General features: G+C 47.9%; 1 protein-coding gene across 4 annotated transcripts; it reads left to right on the top strand.

Annotated features, from left to right (window-relative positions):
* The first annotated feature begins 939 nt into the window (after positions 1-939).
* LACC1 (laccase domain containing 1) lies at positions 940-19,251 on the top strand. Of its 4 annotated transcripts, none has more exons than XM_038761874.1 (8): positions 940-1,858; positions 3,680-3,799; positions 4,519-5,129; positions 11,009-11,190; positions 12,686-12,851; positions 14,509-14,734; positions 15,871-16,046; positions 18,981-19,251. In XM_038761874.1, exons 3-7 carry the CDS (start codon positions 4,571-4,573, stop codon positions 16,043-16,045), a joined length of 1,308 nt encoding a protein of 435 aa, XP_038617802.1. In that variant the 5' UTR covers positions 940-1,858; positions 3,680-3,799; positions 4,519-4,570; the 3' UTR covers position 16,046; positions 18,981-19,251. The 4 variants fall into 4 exon arrangements, with proteins under 4 accessions (XP_038617802.1, XP_038617803.1, XP_038617800.1 ...); XM_038761875.1 differs by having other exon boundaries at positions 3,660-3,799; positions 11,012-11,190; XM_038761872.1 differs by having other exon boundaries at positions 3,660-3,799.
* Positions 19,252-19,536: the final 285 nt, after the last annotated feature.

Here is a 19,536-nt window from a genome sequence, read left to right as displayed (position 1 = left end):
TCGGATGCCAGTTCAGGGACTGTGTCCCAACCGATTTGCTTGCATCCACCCCAGCACTTAGCACAGTGCCTGGCGCATAGTAAGCGCTTAACAAATACCATAATTATTATTATTATGAATAGAGAAGTCAAGTGGCTTGCCCACTTAACTTAATCCCAGCTCTGCCAATGGTCAGCTGTGTGACTTTGGGCAAGTCACTTCACTTCTCAGTGCCTCCGTTCCCTCATCTGTAAAATGGGGATGAAGACTGTGAGCCCTACGTGGGACAACCTGATCAGCTTGCAACCTCCCCAGCGCTTAGAACAGTGATCTGCACATAGTAAGCGCTTAATAAATGCCCTTAAAAAAAAAAAAAAAGGTCACCCAGCAGGCCCCAGATGGAGCTGGGATTAGGCGCCAGTTTTCCTGACTCTCAGCCCATTGGTCTTGCCAATGACGTCTTCCCTCACCTGTGTGTGTCTGCGTGCACACCCTGATCCACACGTACACACCTCACTTTCCCTGGAGAGAGATTAGGGTCCCTTTCTCCCACACCCACCTCCCTCCACCTCCTCCCATTCCTGCATTCCTTCTCCTGCCCTGACTTGCCGGCAGTGCTTTGGCTCGCAAGATCGTGTTTCACCCTTTATTTCTTGGGGATTTTTCTGTGCCTGCGTGCAAAAAAGCCTCCTGCGGAGTCCCACCACCACCGTCCAGACACATGCACGCCCGCACACACAAACCCTAGACCCTTGCAAAACCCAGGTGGCCTGGTCGGCTTTGGGCTTGTAACCCGGAACCAGTCGAAGAGTCGACTCCGCTGCTGCCGGGAACCAGGCGAGTGGGTTGGGTTTGTGTGCCCAGTGTGTGAGTGTGACAGTGTGTTGGAGGGGTGGGGGCTAGAAGAGGGGTTAACCCTTTTCTTCCCTTTCAACTGAACCAGAGATTCTTCCCCCTTTCTCCCTCAGGTCCCTCCCTGTCCTCCCCTGCCGAGGAGGAGGCCTTGGGTACCAGAGTCTTAAGGAAACGGAGCTCGGCCCGGTTTTTGTTTGGACTGGTTTTTTGCTCTTTTGGTTGTTTCTGACCTCTCTGTGCTTAAAGAGAAACCCTGATCCGTTCCTCTCGCCTGAGGCCTTGGGTACCAGAGTCTTAAGGAAACGGAGCTCGGCCCGGTTTTTGTTTGGACTGGTTTTTGCTCTTTTGGTTGCTTCTGACCTCTCTGTGCTTAAAGAGAAACCCTGATCCGTTCCTCTCGCCTGAGGCCTTGGGTACCAGAGTCTTAAGGAAACGGAGCTCGGCCCGGTTTATGTTTGGACTGGTTTTTTGCTCTTTTGGTTGCTTCTGACCTCTCTGTGCTTAAAGAGAAACCCTGATCCGTTCCTCTCGCCTGAGGCCTTGGGTACCAGAGTCTTAAGGAAACGGAGCTCGGCCCTGTTTTTGTTTGGACTGGTTTTTTGCTCTTTTGGTTGCTTCTGACCTCTCTGTGCTTAAAGAGAAACCCCGATCCGTTCCTCTCGCCTGAGGCCTTGGGTACCAGAGTCTTAAGGAAACGGAGCTCGGCCCGGTTTTTGTTTGGACTGGTTTTTTGCTCTTTTGGTTGTTTCTGACCTCTCTGTGCTTAAAGAGAAACCCCGATCCGTTCCTCTCGCCTGAGGCCTTGGGTACCAGAGTCTTAAGGAAACGGAGCTCGGCCCGGTTTTTGTTTGGACTGGTTTTTTGCTCTTTTGGTTGCTTCTGACCTCTCTGTGCTTAAAGGGAAACCCCGATCCGTTCCTCTCGCCTGTCCTTCCTCCCTGCCTCCTGTCCTTCCTGCCTCCCTGTCCTCCAGGAAGCTTGACCAGGGGCCCATCGGGATATCTGCTTTTCCAGGCCGGCTTCTGTGAGTACAGACTACCAGCCTCAGCCCCCGGCCCGGGGAGGTGGGGACGCTTCCCAACTAGTATCGCAGACGTTGACCGGTTCCCGCGAGGGCGTCTGAAAATCCATCGGTCAATCGACGGTATTTTCTGAGCGCTCCCTACGTGCAGGGCACTCTGCTGAGCGCTCAGGAGCGCACAGTACAACCGAATTGGCGGCCGCTTTCCCTGCCCCTGGTCTTGCTGGGCGATTCCATGAAGCTTACCAGGAAAAGCCCTGCAGTGTCAAGAGCTTGGAGATGTTGTAAAGTTTTTTCATTTGGTTTAGTTTTTCCTAGGTAACCTGAGGACATATGAATCAGGGGCATTTATTGAGCACTTACTAGATGCAGAAAACTGTACTAAGCGCTGTATATATGTATATATGGTTGTACATATTTATTACTCTATTTATTTATTTATTTATTTATTTTACTTGTACATTTCTATCCTATTTATTTTATTTTGTTGGTATGTTTGGTTCTGTTCTCTGTCTCCCCCTTTTAGACTGTGAGCCCACTGTTGGGTAGGGACTGTCTCTATGTGTTGCCAATTTGTACTTCCCAAGTGCTTAGAACAGTGCTCTGCACATAGTATGCGCTCAATAAATACGATTGATTGATTGATTGATTGATTGGGAGAGCACAACAGATTCAGCAGACACATTCCCTGCCCATTATATATCCCTCTACTTCATTATTTGCTAGTTCATTCATTCATTCATTCAATCGTGTTTATTGAGCGCTTACTGTGTGCCGAGCACTGTACTAAGCGCTTGGGAAGTACAAGGTGGCAACATATAGAGACGGTCCCTACCCAACAGCGGGCTGCTAGTTGAAGTTATTTAGAGCCAAAGTCCTTGCACTGTTCAAAATGGTGATGAAGCAAGCACATAGTGTGGCTTCCATCAGTAATAGTAGTAGTGGTGGGAGAAGCAATGGTATTTACTAATTATTATTATTATAATCTTTACGAGTTACTGTGTACGAGGCTCTGTGGTTGATACAATATAGGTGGATTAAGTGCTTAAGATGTGCAAAGCACTATACTAAGCACTGGGGAAGAAGCAATGGTATTTACTAATTATATTATTATAATCTTTACGAATTACTGTGTACGAGGCTCTGTGGTTGATACAATATAGGTGGATTAAGTGCTTACGATGTGCAAAGCACTATACTAAGCATTGGGGAAGAAGCAATGGTATTTACTAATTATTATTATTATTATTATAATCTTTACGAGTTACTGTGTACGAGGCTCTGTGGTTGATACAATATAGGTGGATTAAGTGCTTACGATGGGCAAAGCACTATACTAAGCACTGGGGAAGACGTAGACGGATCTGTGTGACTTTGGGCAAGTCATTTAACTCCTCTGTGCCTCAGTTCCCTCATCTGTAAAATGGGGATTAAGACTGTGAGCCTCATGTGGGACAGCTTGTTACCTTGTATCCCCCCCCAGCACTTAGAACAGGGCTTGGCACATAGTAAGCGCTTAACAAATACCATCATTATTATCAATGATATTCATTATGTTGCCAACTTGTACTTCCCGAGCGCTTAGCACAGTGCTCTGCACACAGTAAGCGCTCAATAAATACGATTGAATGAATTGAACATTTACTATGTGCTGAGCACTGTACTAAAACCCTTGGGAGAGTACAACAGGGTGGTAGACATGATCCCTGCCCTCAAAAAGCCCCACCACCAACCTCCCAATTCTCTCTCTCTCTCTCTTTCTCTGTCTCTCTCTCTCCCGCTCCCTCCAAATCTTGAAACTAAGACTTCCCCTCCTGACTCCAGTTTCCAGGGTGAGTTTGAGAATTTGCTCACGAGCCGCTGCCGAACTTCCAATGTGGGGAAGACTGGAATTTCACGGCGGGAATGACTCAGGTCTGTCCAGCTACTTGAGGACGTAGGCCGGTGAGTAGGGTTTGTTTTGTTTTAAATAAAAGGACGCCGAAGGGGAAAGAGGTGGGTAGGAGTCCCGGGAGGCGTTACGGGTTTGGAAGGCAGAAAGCTCCTTGAGAGCGGGGATCATGTCTATTAACTCGGCAGTACTCTCACCAAGCGCTTAGTACGGGGCTCTGTAGAGTCAGCGCTCAGTAAGTACTATTGATGGAATGATTGGGAAAGAATAGCTTAAAAAAAAAGAGATGCAAGAGCAGCGTTATTTTTCATGGGAAGAGTTCGAAAGGTGACCTGTCATCCTCACCTTCTGACATTTCCAACTGCTCTACTGTACTCTCCCAAGGGTTTAGTACAGTGCTCGGCAGTGAGCGCTCAATAAATACCGCCGTTGAGAAGCTGCTTGGCTTAGTGGAAGGAGCCCGGGGTTGGGAGTCAGAGGTCGTGGGTTCCAATCCCGGCTCCGTCCCTTATCAGCTGGGTGACTTTGGGCAAGTCACTTCACTTCTCTGTGCCTCATCTGGAAAATGGGGATTAAAGACTGGGAGCCCCACGTGAGACAACCTAATTACCTTGCATCGCCAGCGCTTGGCACGTGGTAAGCGCTTAACAAATACCATCATCATCCCTTGTCAGGGAAATATACGGCCTTGCCCATGTTTGAATAAAGCGACGTCCCTTTCGAGACTCCCGAACTAGCAAGCTATAACTTGTTTTGGGTTCTTTTGACCCAGGGCTCTCTGACACCCGCTCCTCCCAGGAGCCGCTTTTAAGCGATAGCGAAAGATGGCAGAAGCCGTCCTGATCGATCTGTTTGGCCTGAGACGGGGTTCCCGGATCATCTGCCTTCAGAGGGTCCTGAGCGCCCTGGGGCTGACGGGAGGCGGCGGCGCCTCAGAAGCCCCCTTCCTCTGCGTGATGTGTGGCCCAGATCCCGGTGGCGAGAATGGAGACGAGCAAAATCGACTGCTCGAGACCATGGGTGGGCTCCAACCGCTCCAAAGGGGACTGGAGATTGTGAGCGGGCCGGGCGAAGCCGCCGCCTTGTACGCGATTAAACAGAGACTTGACGCGGAGGACGTGAGTCGCATTAAAATCATCACGCCGGTTCCCAGGAAGGCGATAATGGAGGCTTTTGTCGACCAGCTCTTCACCGATGTCTATCGGTTCGACTTTGAAGAGTTGCAAGTTAACACGGAAGGGAAACCTCTGCCCCGGCCCACGGGGAAAGAACCTCTCTCTGCCCGAGAATTGGAAGACGTCAGGAGTGACATTGAGACCTACTTGGGCACCTTGCCGGGACTGAAAGGAGAATTAACTATTCTCAAGTCTTACTTGATCCCAGGTATGACTAGCCCCAGTTTTCCAGGTGAATAGTACAGGGTGAGAGTCAGGTAAGTGAGAGAGGTCACTTTATGACTGGCGGGTGTGCGGGGGGGGAGAGGAACGGAGGGAGGGAGGGAGGGGAAGAGTAGCAGCATGGCCTCGTGGATAGAGACTGGGAGTCCAAAGGACCTGGGTTCTAATCCCGGCTCCGCCAACTGTCTGCTGTGTGACCTTGGGCGAGTGGCTTCATTTCTCTGTGCCTCCGTGACCACGTCTGCAAAATATTAGGACCGTGAGCTCCATGTGGGACAGGGAATAATAATAATAATAATAATAATAATGTTGGTATTTGTTAGGCGCTTACTATGTGCGAAGCACTGTTCTAAGCGCTGGGGTAGATACAAGGTAATCAGGTTGTCCCACGTGGGGCTCACAGTCTTCATCCCCATTTTACAAATGAGGGAACTGAGGCGCAGAGAAGTGAAGTGACTTGCCCAAAGTCACACAGCTGACAAGTGGTGGAGCCGGGATTTGAACCCATGACCTCTGACTCCAAAGCCCGGGCTCTTTCCAGTGAGCCAAGCTGCTTCCCCTGCGTCCAGGGAATGCGTCCAGTCTAATTAGCTTGTATTTGCCCCAGGGCTTCGAACAGTGCCTGGCATATAGTATGCTTAAAAAATACCATCAAGAGAAGAGTAGGATACCAGAGACTGAGAAGAGCTGAAAGAGCGGAGCTAATTGTTGTTACAGTTCTTTCTCTCCTTAGGGTCCCACACAGAATTTTTTCTGGATTGGTGAGCCCCTCCTTTCCCAAACTGGCAGCCCTGGTCAGAATTAAGCCTTCCCCTCCCCACCCCCATTTTTATGGCATTTAAATGCTTACTATGCGCCAGGCGCTGTACTGAGCGCTGGGGTAGCTACAAGCTAGTCAGGTTGGACACAAGCCCCGTCCCACATGGGGCTCAAAGTCTTAATCTCCATTTTACAGACGAGGTCACAGAGGCACAGGGAAGTGAAGCAAGTTGCCCAAAGTCACACAGCAGACAAGTGGCGGAGCCGGGATTAGAACTCAGATCCCTCTGGCTCCGAGGCCCGTGCTCTACCCACTAGGTAACACTGCTTCCCTTCCCATACATATCTGATCCTCTAAATGGACGCAATCAACACCAGATTCTCGAAGGATCCTTCAGCCAGTCTGTGGCTTATCAAGCCTCTTGGCTTCTTTCCCCTCATTTCAGTGCACATTATCCCCTCCTACAGACGTATTTATTCCCTGCTCATCACTTCCTCCAAAGGGGTCCAGGAGAAGTGAAAGAAGAAGTTAAGCCCCAAACGTGTGAATGTTTGTTACGGTGGCTTTTGTGAATTTTGGTGCTCATCAGAAAAACCTGCTGGGTTAAGTGGCAAATCAGATGACTAAATATCACATGTTTCCAGGTGGAGGAAATGAGAGGGGAGAGAGGGTTGTTACTCAATCTTTCTCTTCCTTGGCTTAAAGGAGTGGAAGGGCTTACGTAAGCCTGTAGGGGTTTATATTAGGCAAAGGGTCACTTGCGGCCCCTCGTTTCCCTCTCGCATTGCCGGCGCAGTGCACTGGGATGACGCCAGATGATCCCAGCTCTGCCAGTTGTCAGCTGTATGACTTTGGGCAAGTCACTTAACTTCTCTGTGCCTCAGTTACCTCATCTGTAAAATGGGGATCAGGACTGTGAGCCCCATGTGGGCCAACCTGATCACCTTGTAACCTCCCCAGCGCTTAGAACAGTGCTTTGCACATAGTAAGCGCTTAATAAATGCCATCATTATTATTATTATTATTATTATTACTAAACGGGGTGCATTTTTGCTCCGCCCCAAAAACCCACAGGAGAGGCCCAGAGGTTCCAAAATGTGGCCCTTCATGGGGTAACGAGCTCTCCGGGTGTTTCTTGGGAGGCCGTGGCTCACTTTGCATTTGGTGGTCCCAGGGGCCACGGGGAGGGGCGGCTGGGATCAATCAATCAATGGGATTTATCGAGCTCTGTGTTCAGAGCACTGCGCTAAGCACTTGGGAGAGTATAGTAATAACAAAGTTGGTAAACACATTCCCTGCCCACAGGGAACTGCTTGGGACCTTGTGATCTTTAACTTGCGGCTGTGGCAGCTGGATGTCTCGCCGCCCCCCCTACCACCCCGTGCCCGGGCCCCACCCGCTGATGTTGTGTTTGGGGATTCTGGTTGCCCTGGTGATCCCTTTAAGGGAACGGAGGGAAGGCTGCACCCCTCTTTCTGGCTTTGCGGGATGCTTTAAGACACCCCTGACATCCCAATTTTCAAGAATCAGGCGCTTGGTTTAGGACCATGTTAGGTGCGCAATAAATATGGCCGTCTGTTTAGTTATTAGAAGAGTTCAACCCGCTTAAAGAAGGTTTATGGAGGAAGCAGATGACTTCTCCAGAGGATAACTTCCCTATTACTGCCGCTGCGGTGAGAATTTCAGTGTCCAAAGTGGACAAAGCGCCTGGAGCAGCGGGGAAAGAGCACGGGCCTGAGAATCGGGGGGACCTGGGTTCTGATCCCGGCTCGGCCGCTTGCCTGCTGTGCGACTCAAGTCGCTCAACGTATCTGGGACTCAGGTTGCCTCATCTGTAAAATGGGCCTTAAACCCTTTTCCTCCCTCCCCCTTAGACTGGGGACCCCATGTGGGACAGGAACTCTGCCCGACTTGTCCCCACATGGGGACAGGAACTCTGCCCGACTTGATTATCTTGTATCTACCCCAGACCTTAGTACAGTGCCTAGCATACAGTAAGTGCTTAATAAATACCACCATTATTATTATTCATCATCAATCGTATTTACTGAGCGCTTACTGTGTGCAGAGCACTGTACTAAGCGCTTGGGAAGTACAAGTTGGCAACATATAGAGACAGTCCCTACCCAACAGTGGGCTCACAGTCTAAAAGGGGGAGACAGAGAACAAAACCAAACATCCTAACAAAATAAAATAAATAGAATAGATATGTACAAGGAAAACAAACAAATAAATAAATAAATAGAGTAACAAATATGTACAAACATATATACATATATACAGGTGCAGTGGGGAAGGGAAGGAGGTAAGATGGGGGGATGGAGAGGGGGACGAGGGGGAGAGGAAGGAAGGGGCTCAGTGTGGGAAGGCCTCCTGGAGGAGGTGAGTTCTCAGTAGGGCCTTGAAGGGCCCTATTATTGAATCAAAAATCCCAGGGGACAAAAACCCACCTGTTTAGATTCTTTCTTAGGTTTATCAACTATTTCTCTTCTCGGTCCTCCACCCAAACAGTCAAAAGTCCATTTACTGCTATTATGGCAGCAACATCATTATTTTGTTCTAAGATGATTTTGTTCTCAGATCGGACCTTTTTAAATGGGTGACTGTCACCGTGGGATTTGAATGATGAAATTAAAGAGGGGAATAACAGGAGTCCTGACATCTACCTAGCCTTGACCCTTTGGAAAATCTCCTGCTCTAACCCGCCCTCATAAACGGATTGCCTAACTAGGGAATTTTTCCAGAATCGTCCCCTTTCGCCGGAGGGGACCGAGAGCCTTCCTTTCTGTAATTGCTGCTAATTTTAGCCAGAAGAAAGAGCTGGATGTTCAAGGGAGAGCCCTGTCCAACCTGTAGGGCCAGGTTAACCTTGGCCCAAAGCTGAACCCTCCTGCCCTCCCTCCTATTGGAAAGTCTTCCCCGCCCCCCGCCCCTTCCAATAAAGGAGGCTCTCTGCCTGTCAGCGGCGCCAATGACCAGGCATTGGCGCTTAGTAAGCGCTTAGTACAGTGCTCTGCACCCAGTAAGCGCTCAATAAATACGATTGATTGATTGGATCAATCGTATTTCTTGAGCGCTTGCTGTGTGCGGAGCACTGTGCTGAGCGCTTGGGAGGTGCAAGTTGGCAACACCTGGAGACGGTCCCTACCCAGCAGTGGGCTCGCAGTCGGGAAGGGGGAGACAGACAACAAAACAAGACATATTAACAAAATAAAATAAATAGAATAGTAAATATGTACAAGGCCTTCCCAGACTAAGCCCCTTCCTTCCTCTCCCCCTCGTCCCCCTCTCCATCCCCCCATCTTACCTCCTTCCCTTCCCCACAGCACCTGTATATATGTTTGTACAGATTTATTACTGTATTTATTTTACTTGCACATATCTATTCTATTTATTTTGTTAGTATGTTTGGTTTTGTTCTCTGTCTCCCCCTTCTAGACTGTGAGCCCACTGTTGGGTAGGGACTGTCTCTATATGTTGCCAGCTTGTACTTCCCAAGCACTTAGTACAGTGCTCTGCACACAGTAAGTGCTCAATAAATACGACTGATTGATTGACTGATTGATAAGTACATTTATAATTCTATTTATATTGATGCCTGTTTACTTCTTTTGATGTGCATATCTCTATCATTCTATTTATTTATAGTGATGCCTGTTTACTTGTTTTGACGTCTGTCTCCCCCCTTCTGGACTGTAAGCCCTATGTGGGCAGGGATTGCCTCTCTTTATTGCTGAATTGTACTTTCCAAGCGCTTAGTACAGTGCTCTGCACACAGTAAGCACTCAATAAATTCTATTGAATGAATGAATTAATGAATACTGAATCCGCATTTTACACCTGAGGAAACTGAGGCACAGAGCAGGGAAGTGACTTGCCCAGGGTCACACAGTAAGCCATTGGCCGAGGCAGCATTAGAACCCAGGTCCTCTGACTCTCAGGACTGTGAGCCCACTCTTTTAGACTGTGAGCCCACTGTTGGGTAGGGACTGTCTCTATATGTTGCCAATTTGTACTTCCCAAGCGCTTAGTACAGTGCTCTGCACATAGTAAGCGCTCAATAAATACGATTGATGATGATGATGATGTTCTTTCCACTAGGCCATGCTGCTTCTCTTATAGTCCCTTTAGCACTTAGGTACATTCATTCATTCATTCAGTCGTATTTATTGAGCACTTACTGTGTGCACAGCACTGTACTGAGCGCTTGGGAAGTACAAGTTGGCAACATATAGAGACGGTCCCTACCCAACAAAGGGCTCATAGTCCTAATTTATGTATATTACTTCCCGTCTCCCCCTCTAGACTATAAGCTCATTGTGGGCAGGGAATGTGTCTGTTACACTGTTGTATTGTAGTCTCCCAAGCGTTTAGTATAGTGCTCTGCACCCAGTAAGCGCTCAATAAATATCACTGATTGATTGATAGCCAGGTGTTTCCATTTGCCTGTTCCTGGAGCAAAACTTGTTCAAATATTTGGCCCTTTTATGCTCTGCCAGAGTGATTTCCTCTAGGGAAGCGGGTTCTCATTAAAGCAGCAAGTGGGACTGTTGAGTAAACCATGAGACCATATCACTTCACCGGTTGCCAAAGCCTCCGACCTTCTGCCTGGGTACTTCCCAAGCGCTTAGTACAGTGCTCTGCATACAGTAAGCGCTCAATAAATACCATTGATGATGATGACGATGATGCTATCTCTCCTGCTCCTTGCCTGTTTTTTCTCTCCTCCGTGTTCAGGAGAGAAGAACCAAATCCTTCTTGTATTTCCTTCCTTCCTTCCTCTCCCCCTCATCCCCCTCTCCATCCCCCCCATCTTACCTCCTTCCCTTCCCCACAGCACCTGTATATATGTTTGTACATATTTATTACTCTATTTATTTATTTTACTTGTACATATCTATCCTATTTATTTTATTTTGTTAGTATGTTTGGTTTTGTTCTCTGTCTCCCCCTTTTAGACTGTGAGCCCACTGTTGGGTAGGGACCGTCTCTATATGTTGCCAACTTGTACTTCCCAAGCGCTTAGTACAGTGCTCTGCACATAGTAAGCGCTCAATAAATACGATTGATTGATTGATTGATTGATTGATTTCCTTTCTTTCCAGAAGACGCTTTCATACATGGATTCACCACAAGGGCAGGTGGGATATCGTATATACCGACTCTCAGCTCCTTCAATCTCTTCAGTAGTTCGAAAAGGAGAGATCCGAAGGCCGTAGTCAAGGAGAACCTACGTCGGCTGGCTAAAGCGGCTGGATTTGACCCAGAAAAATTTCACCACATAAAGGTAAGCCCTGCCTGTCCAAGGTGTCCTAGTCGAAACTGATGACCCCGTCCTAGTCCGGCCACGTGAACTCTGTGTCCCTGCACCGGTTATTCATTCATTTGTATTTGTTGAGTGCTTACTGTGTGCAAAGCACTGTACTAAGTGCTTGGGAGAGTACAACGCTGAGTCAGTTTCTCCATTTGCCACTGGATAGCCATCTCCTCACCCCACCCATTTTTTACGGTAATTTTTAAGTGCTTACCAATTGCCGGGCACTCCACTTGTCAGCTGTGTGACTTTGGGCCAGTCACTTAACTTCTCTGTGCCTCAGTCACCTCATCTGTAAAATGGGGATTGACTGTGAGCCCCACGGGGGACAAGCTGATCACCTTGTAACCAACCAGCGCTTAGAACAGTGCTTTGCACATAGTAAGCGCTTAATAAATGCCATTATTATTATTATTATTACTGAGCGCTGGGGTAGATACAAGCTAATCAGTTTGGACACAGTTAATGTCCCACATGGGGCTCACGGTCATAATGCCCATTTTACAGATGAGGTAATGAGGCACAGGGAAGTCAAGTGTCTTGCCCAAGGCCACACAGCAGACAAGGGTGGAGCCGGGATTAGAACCCATGCTCTATCCATTAGGCCGTGCTACTTCTCTTCTTCCCTATTCCCTTTTGGAAACATGAGAATTGATTCATTATGATCTGCTACACCTCTGGAGCTCTTAATTTCCAAAAAGGTTGAACAGGTGACAGTTTTGCCTTGGCATTATTCCCCTGGGAGACAGCATCCCTGCCTTGTTCTTTTTCTTGAGAAGAATGATGAGCAGGAAGTAGAAAAACGCCGTAGAAGAGTAGCGGCTATTGTTTTTCCAACTAGAACGGAATGGAATTTTGGATTACTGATGCCCCGTTCCCCACATAATCCCCAAATCCCTCCTGGTTAATTAGGGTTCAGTAGGATCAGAGAAAGGTTTAATGGATAGAGTGGTTTTAGGTGGAAATTCTAGAGACTATAGAAACCACCCTTATAAATACTAGAGGACAGTCTGGTCTTTCCCCATACGGAGAGCTTTATGCCTCGATCTTGTAAACTTAACAAATCCCTTGTAAGAGGGCCTGGGTTCTAATCCCGGCTCCGCCGCTCGCCTGCTGTATGACCGTGGGCTTCCCTGTGTCCCAGTTACGTCGTCTATAAAACGGAGACTAAATCCTCCTCCTTCCCGCTTAGACGGTGAGCCCCGGGTGGGACAGAGACCCTGTCTGACCTGATTATCTTGTCCATATCCCAGTACGGTACAGTGCTTTTCACCCGGTAAGCCTTTAACAAGCACCGTAGTTGTGTTATCACTATTATCATGATTACTACTACTAATAATAATAAAACACTTTCAAGCCATTCTAAGGAAATAATTCAAATACAAAATGGCGTAGGAAGGACTTTCAGGGCAAAGTTGGAAATCTCTTTTCAAACCGTCTTACCCTCTCCCAACACTCCTTCCGTTAGACTGACCACGCCAGTGGTGTGTGGGTCATGGGGAAGGAGGAGCCTGACTGCTACGATGGAATCACTACCAATCAGAGAGGAGTTACCCTAGCAGCCCTGGGAGCCGACTGCATACCTCTGCTCTTTGCCGATCCGGTCAAAAAGGCTTGTGGTGTGGCCCATTCTGGTAACCGTATTCGTTATTCACTACACGGCTAGCCTCCTTTGGGGAATCACTGCAGGATTGGAGGATGGACTTCCGGGGCCTTTTTAAATCCGCAGAATCCTTGGGATGCCGCCTTGACTGCTCCATCAGCCTCCTCGCTGACCTCCCTGCCTCCTGTCTCTCCCCACTCCAGTCCCTACTTCACTCTGCTGCCAGGATCGTTTTTCTAGAAAATGATTCAGTCCAGGTCTCCCCACTCCTCCAAAACCTCCGACGGTTACTCATCCAGTGCTTTGCACATAGTAAGCGCTTAATAAATGCCATTACTATTATTATTATTATTATTATCCACCTTCACATCAAACAGAAACTCCCTCGCCGTCGGCTTTAGGACACTGGATCGGCTCTCCCCCTCCTTCCTCACCTCTGCTACTACAACCCAACCTGCACGCTTTATTCATCTATCGCCAACTTTGATCGCCTCTATCGCGCCGCTGACACCAAGGCTTCCCTCTGGCCTAAAACTCCCTCCCCCTTCACGTGGCAGATCTGCGTCTTTCCAGTCCGGGATATTTCCCCCGCACTCCCAATCCCTAGCATTTAGAAACCTATCCCTTTACTCTCCCATTGCTCTGACCTGTAATTTCATGTCTGTCACCCCCTCTCGACTGTAAGCTCCTTGTGGGAAGGGATCATGTCTACCACCTCTACTGTATTGTACCCTCCCAAATTCTTAGTATAGTGCTCGGCGCACATTAAGCACTCAATAAATACCAGAGATGGATTGATTGATTAATTAATCTGGGTTCATCAGGGCTGCTAAGTGAGGCTTGGGCCATTACCCTGAGCGGAAGCAAGATACCACTTTGATTTTTGCTTATATTCTGTTACTACATGCAATATATTTGCCATTACCCTGGGCAGAAGCAAGAGACCATCCTGATTTTTGCTTATATTCTGTTACTAGATGCAATATAATAATAATAATAATGTTGGCATTTGTTAAGCGCTTACAATATGCAAAGCACTGTTCTAAGCACTGGGGGGGATACAAAGTGATCCGGTTGTCCCACGTGGGGCTCACAGTCTTAATCCCCATTTTACAGATGAGGTAACTGAGGCTCAGAGAAGTTAAGTGACTTGCCCAAGGCCCCACAGCAGACATGTGGCGGAGCCAGAATTCGAACCTATGACCTCTGACTCCAAAGCCTGTGCTCTTTCCACTGAGCCACGCAAATAACCACCCTTCACGGCTAACCTATTCAATCAATCAATCATATTTACTGAGCGCTTACTGTGTGCAGAGCACTGTACTAAGCGCTTGGGAAGTACAAGTTGCAACATATAGAGACAGTCCCTACCCAACAGTGGGCTCACAGTCTAGAAGGGGGAGACAGAGAACAAAACCAAACATACTAACAAAATAAAATAAGTAGAATAGATATGTACAAGTAAAATAAATGGAGTAATAAATATGTACAAACGTATATACATATATTCAGTTTATGATTCACTGGAATTAGGGCCTTGTTGGCTTGACAGAAGAGTCTTAAACCTTAACTGATGTTTTTGTTTTCCTGCTTTTTTTTTAAATTGTACTTGTTAGGCGCTTACTATGTGCCAGGCACTGAACTAAGCGTTGGGGTAGGTACGAGATAATCTTCTCGATGTTTCCCAGGATGGAAAGGAACCTTGTTAGGAGTAGCCATGGCTACAGTCAGGGCTATGCTGACAGAATACGGCTGCAACCTGGAGGACATTCTGGTGGTCTTGGGCCCTTCTATCGGACCCTGCTGCTTTACGCTTCCCAAGGAATCGGCAGAGGCATTTCACAGTCTCGATCCAAAGTGTGTACGACTCTTTGACTCTCCCAATCCCTATGTCGACATTCGGAGGGCCACGAAGTAAGTATGATTTTTGTTTTTAAACCTATGTTGTAACGTGCGCTTTTTCATATGGTCTTGAGTGCTAAAATCCAGAGCCATTTACTTAAAGCACACTAGGAACTCTTCCTTCACACCCTCCTATGTCACCTCGCTGATTTCCTTCTACGACGTGGCCTAATGGATAGAGCCCAGGCCTGGGAGTTGAAAGGACTTCTCTCTGTCTGTTTCTTCTTACCTGTTTCTCTCTTTATCCCTCTCTCTTTCTTCCTCTCGTTCTCCCCAGCTACACAAATGATCTCGGGGTGAATTTCTTCTAACGGAGCAGTCTAAATAATGGTAGAGTTTTTCTTAGTGTCTCTGAGAGAAATGATTTATCCAGTTTGTCCCTGGAAATCCAGTAATGGCACTTTTTCTGGCCCAGCTCATCAACCATATAACAGTAGAGTAGAGGTACCTGAAGGACGTTTGGGTCATGGCAACCACACCATCAACAATGGTAATAATAATAATGGCATTTATTAAGCGCTTACTATGTGCAAAGCACTGTTCTAAGCGCTGGGGAGGTTACAAGCTGATCGGGTTGTCCCACGGGGGGCTCACAATCAATCCCCATTTTCCAGATGAGGGAACTGAGACCCAGAGACGTGAAGCAACTTGCCCAAAGTCACACAGCTGACAATTGGCGGAGCTGGGATTTGAACCCTTGACCTCCGACTCCAAAGCCCGTGCTCTTTCCACTGAGCCACGCTGGTGCTGATTAAACACTCTGTGCCAAGCGCTGGGGTAAACCCTAGGGTAGATAAAACGTAATCAGATTGGACACAATCCCTGTCCCACATGGGGCTCACAGACTGAGAGCTAGAGAAAGCTCAATTGATGGTATTTATTGAGCTCTTATGGTGTGCAGAGCACTGTACTAAGCGCTTGGGAGAGTATCACCGTTTTACAGATGGGGAAATGCTTGAAGTTTACAGGATCTCGAAAGATTCCCTATTGCTGGAGCAGGCCTTTGGTCTGTGCTCATAAACCTGCTTCAAAACACAACTTCACTCTGCCGGGGAGAGGGGTAGGGAGAAAAGGCGGAAGGGGAATGAAGAAAGCTACATTAACTGCTTACAAACTCTTGCTGTCTTTTTTGTTCATTTCACCCCCAGAGTTCTTCTAGAACGTGGGGGGATTCTTCCCCAAAATATTCACGGTGATTCCAGCATCCACAAGGACCAGGATTTCACTCTCTGTACGTCCTGTAACCCTGACAAGTTTTTCTCCCACGTCCGCGACGGCCTTAATTTTGGGACACAGATCGGCTTCATATCAGTCAGAGACTGAGGTACAGTAGGTGGTCCTTTTCTTATTTTAACCTAAAATTCATTAGACCACAGAGATGTTCATTCTGGGTCGAGCCTGCTGAGGAGAACCCACCGGGATAGAAATGCTCACTCTACTGACCTCCAAAAATAACTGTGCTCCTTCCCCGTGGATTCCAAAAGTGAGGTGAGAGAAAGCTAAACAAACCCTCCTCAGGCTTACGGGCAAACGTAGGACTGACAGTTAATCGATCCGTCGGTGGTACTTTTTGAGCACCTATGGTGTGCGCAGTACTGTATTAACGGCAGGAGAGAGTACAGTGCAGGAGAATCGATAGACATGTAAGTTCACTGCGGACAGGGAATGTGTCCGTTTAGTAACAATTATAATAAGAAGAATTATGGTATTTGTTAAGCGCTTCCTATGCGCCATGCACTGCACTAAGCACTGGGGTGGATACAAGCAAATAGGGTTGGGCACGGTCCCTGTCCCACGTGGGGCTCACGGCCTCAATCCCCCTTTCACAGATGAGGTCACTGAGGCCCAGAGAAGTGAAGTGACTTGCCCAAGGTCGCACAGCAGACAAGGGGCAGAGTCAGGATTACAGCCCTTACCATTTTTGACTCCTATGCACTCTGCCGTTGTTAAACTGTAATAATAATAGTAATAATATTACTATTATATAATAAATATTATTTATTTATTTTACTTGTACACATCTATTCTATTCTATTTTATTTTGTTAGTATGTTTGGTTTTGTTCTCTGTCTCCCCCTTTTAGACTGTGAGCCCACTGTTGGGTAGGGACTGTCTCTATATGTTGCCAATTTGTACTTCCCAAGCGCTTAGTACAGTGCTCTGCACACAGTAAGCGCTCAATAAATACGATTGATGATGATGATGATGATAATAATGATGGCATTTGTTAAGCGCTTACTATGTGCAAAGCTCTGTTCTAAGCGCTGGGGAGGATACAAGGTGATCAGATTGTCCCACGTGGGGCTCACAGTCTTCATCCCTCATTTTACAGATGAGGGAACTGAGGCCCAGAGAAGTGAAGTGACTTGCCCAAGGTCACACAGCTAAGTGGCGGAGCCGGGATTTGAACCCACGACCTCTGGCTCCCCAGCCCGTGCTCTTTCCACTGAGCCACGCTGCTGCTTAAGTAGCCACGCTACTGTACTCTCCCCAGTGCTTAGTACAGTGCTCTGCACACAGTAAGTGGTCAAGAAGTACGACTGACCTGCTCTCAAGGAGTTTATAGTCTAGCGCAGCCTACTTTTTCCCAACACGGGGCAAGAAGCTCCTCTGTGACCAAGTTCAAGGCATGTCCTTTAATAATAATAATAATAACGATGGCATTTGTTAAGCGCTTACTATGTGCAGAGCACTGTTCTAAGCGCTGGGGGGGATACAAGGTGATCAAGTTGTCCCACGTGGGGCTCACAGTCTTAATCCCCATTTTACAGATGAGGGAACTGAGGCTCAGAGAAGTTAAGTGACTTGCCCAAGGTCACACAGCAGACATGTGGCGGAGCCGGGATTCGAACCCATGACCTCTGACTCCAAAGCCTGGGCTCTTTCCAATGAGCCACGCTGCTTCTCCTATGGCTGGGATGCAGGACTCACGGTGTGCCCCCAGACAGATCGGAGACACAGCGGGGCCAGCCGGAAAGAGCACAGGCCAAGGAATCAGAGGATCTGAGTTTTAATCCTGCTTCTGCAGCGTGGCCCTGGGCAAGTCTCTTCATTTCAGCTGTAAAATGGGGGTTCGATCCCCGTTCTCCCAGAAGCAGCGTGGCTCAGTGGAAAGGGCACGGGCTTTTAGAGTCAGAGTTCATAGGTTCGAATCCCGACTCCGCCACATGTCTGCTGTGTGACCTTGGTTAAGTCACTTAACTTCTCTGAGCCTCAGTTACCTCATCTGTAAAATGGGGATTAAGACTGTGAGCCCCACATGGGACAACCTCGTTGTCTTGTTTCCCCTCCCCAGCGCTTAGAACAGTGCTTTGCACATAGTAAGCACTTAAATGCCATCATTATTATTATTATTATTATTATTACTTAGACTGTGAGCCCCATGTGGGACAAGACCTGGTTAATCTGAATCTTCCCTAGCACTTAGAGCGGTGCTTGACACGGAGAAAGCGCTTAACAATCCCACTGTCATTCTTATTAATGAGCACCCTTGGGACAAGTCCACAGGGTCTCCCTCCACGTCCGCTTGGGAATGACAGCGGGCCCCGATGAAAAAAAGGTGCCCTCATCAACTTCAACTCAGGTTCCACCAAATCATCCGCGTCGGCACCATTAATCAATCAATCAACCAAGAAGCGTGGCCTAGTGGAAACAGTCTGGACCTGGGGAGTGGGAGGACCTGGATTCTCCGTCCCTTGTCTGCTGGGGGAACTTGGACCAGTCACTTTGCTTCTCTGGGCCTCGGTGGCCTCATCTGTAAAATGGGGATTAAGGTATCCAATCTGATTATCTAACCCCGGGGTTAGTACAGTGCCTGGCATACGGCAAAACGCTTCACAAATATCATTAAAAATGAAATCGATGATATTTACGGAGTGCTCGTTACAGCCTTTTTAGACTGTGAGCCCACTGTTGGGTAGGGACTGTCTCTATATGTTGCCAATTTGTACTTCCCAAGCGCTTAGTACAGTGCTCTGCACATAGTAAGCGCTCAGTAAATACGATTGACGATGATGCACAGCTCTGTACTAAGCACTTGGGAGAGGGCAGTAGAAAAAATAGACGTGGTCCCTGCTCTCAACGAGCTTGCTCTCTAGCAGGGCAGACAGACACTAAAATCAAAGGGGATGTGACCAGCTATCGGAGCAGGATGCTGATAAGAACAGCCCATGCAGATGCTCCATGTTTGAGGGATGTTTCATATCCGATTTTTTTTGTTTCCTTCCATACTCTGCCTTTTTTCTTTTACGTCTTCTAGAGCACCTGTTCATTTTCCACAAAGGAGCCCCGTGTGGAGAAGCCCAGCGAAAAGAACACAGAGATTTGAGTTCATCAGCCTTCAATCTGGAGATGCTGAAGACGGAGAACTTGGTCCCCGAGAGAATTTCCGACTCTCTGAACAGCCGTTTGGTGGTGGCGGGGGCAGCGGCAGGCTTTCAAGCAACCGATCGATCAAATGATCAGTCGAGCGCTTACTATGTGAGAAGCAGCACGGCCTAGTGCGTAGAGCACGGGGTTGGGAGGCAGAGACCCCCGGATTCTAGTCCCGGCTCTGCCTCTTGTCTGCTGTGTGACCTTGGGCAAGCCACTTCACTTCCTCTGTGCCTCAGTTACCTCACATGTAAAATGGGGATTGAGACTGTGAGCCCCATTTGGGACAGGGACTGTGTCCAACCCAATTTGATTGTATCCACCCCAGTGCTCATTACAGTGCCTGGCACATGGAAAGCGCTCAACAAAATGCCACACTTATTATTATTATCATTAGAGGACTGTACTAAGCGCTTGAGCAGAATGCGCCAACTGCCTCGACC

The sequence above is a fragment of the Tachyglossus aculeatus genome, chromosome 20, assembly GCF_015852505.1.
Source record: "Tachyglossus aculeatus isolate mTacAcu1 chromosome 20, mTacAcu1.pri, whole genome shotgun sequence".
Lineage (NCBI taxonomy): Eukaryota > Metazoa > Chordata > Mammalia > Monotremata > Tachyglossidae > Tachyglossus > Tachyglossus aculeatus.
Note: the sequence above shows the minus strand (reverse complement) of the source record. Positions and strands in the feature narration are given on the sequence as shown.

Excerpts from the sequence above, each read along its gene's own strand:
- LACC1 (XM_038761874.1), top strand. The coding sequence starts at position 4,571 with ATGGCAGAAGCCGTCCTGATCGATCTGTTTGGCCTGAGACGGGGTTCC. Across the intron at positions 5,130-11,008 it reads CAAGTCTTACTTGATCCCAG|AAGACGCTTTCATACATGGA; the intron begins GTATGACTAGCC and ends CTTTCTTTCCAG. Across the intron at positions 14,735-15,870 it reads GACATTCGGAGGGCCACGAA|AGTTCTTCTAGAACGTGGGG; the intron begins GTAAGTATGATT and ends TTTCACCCCCAG.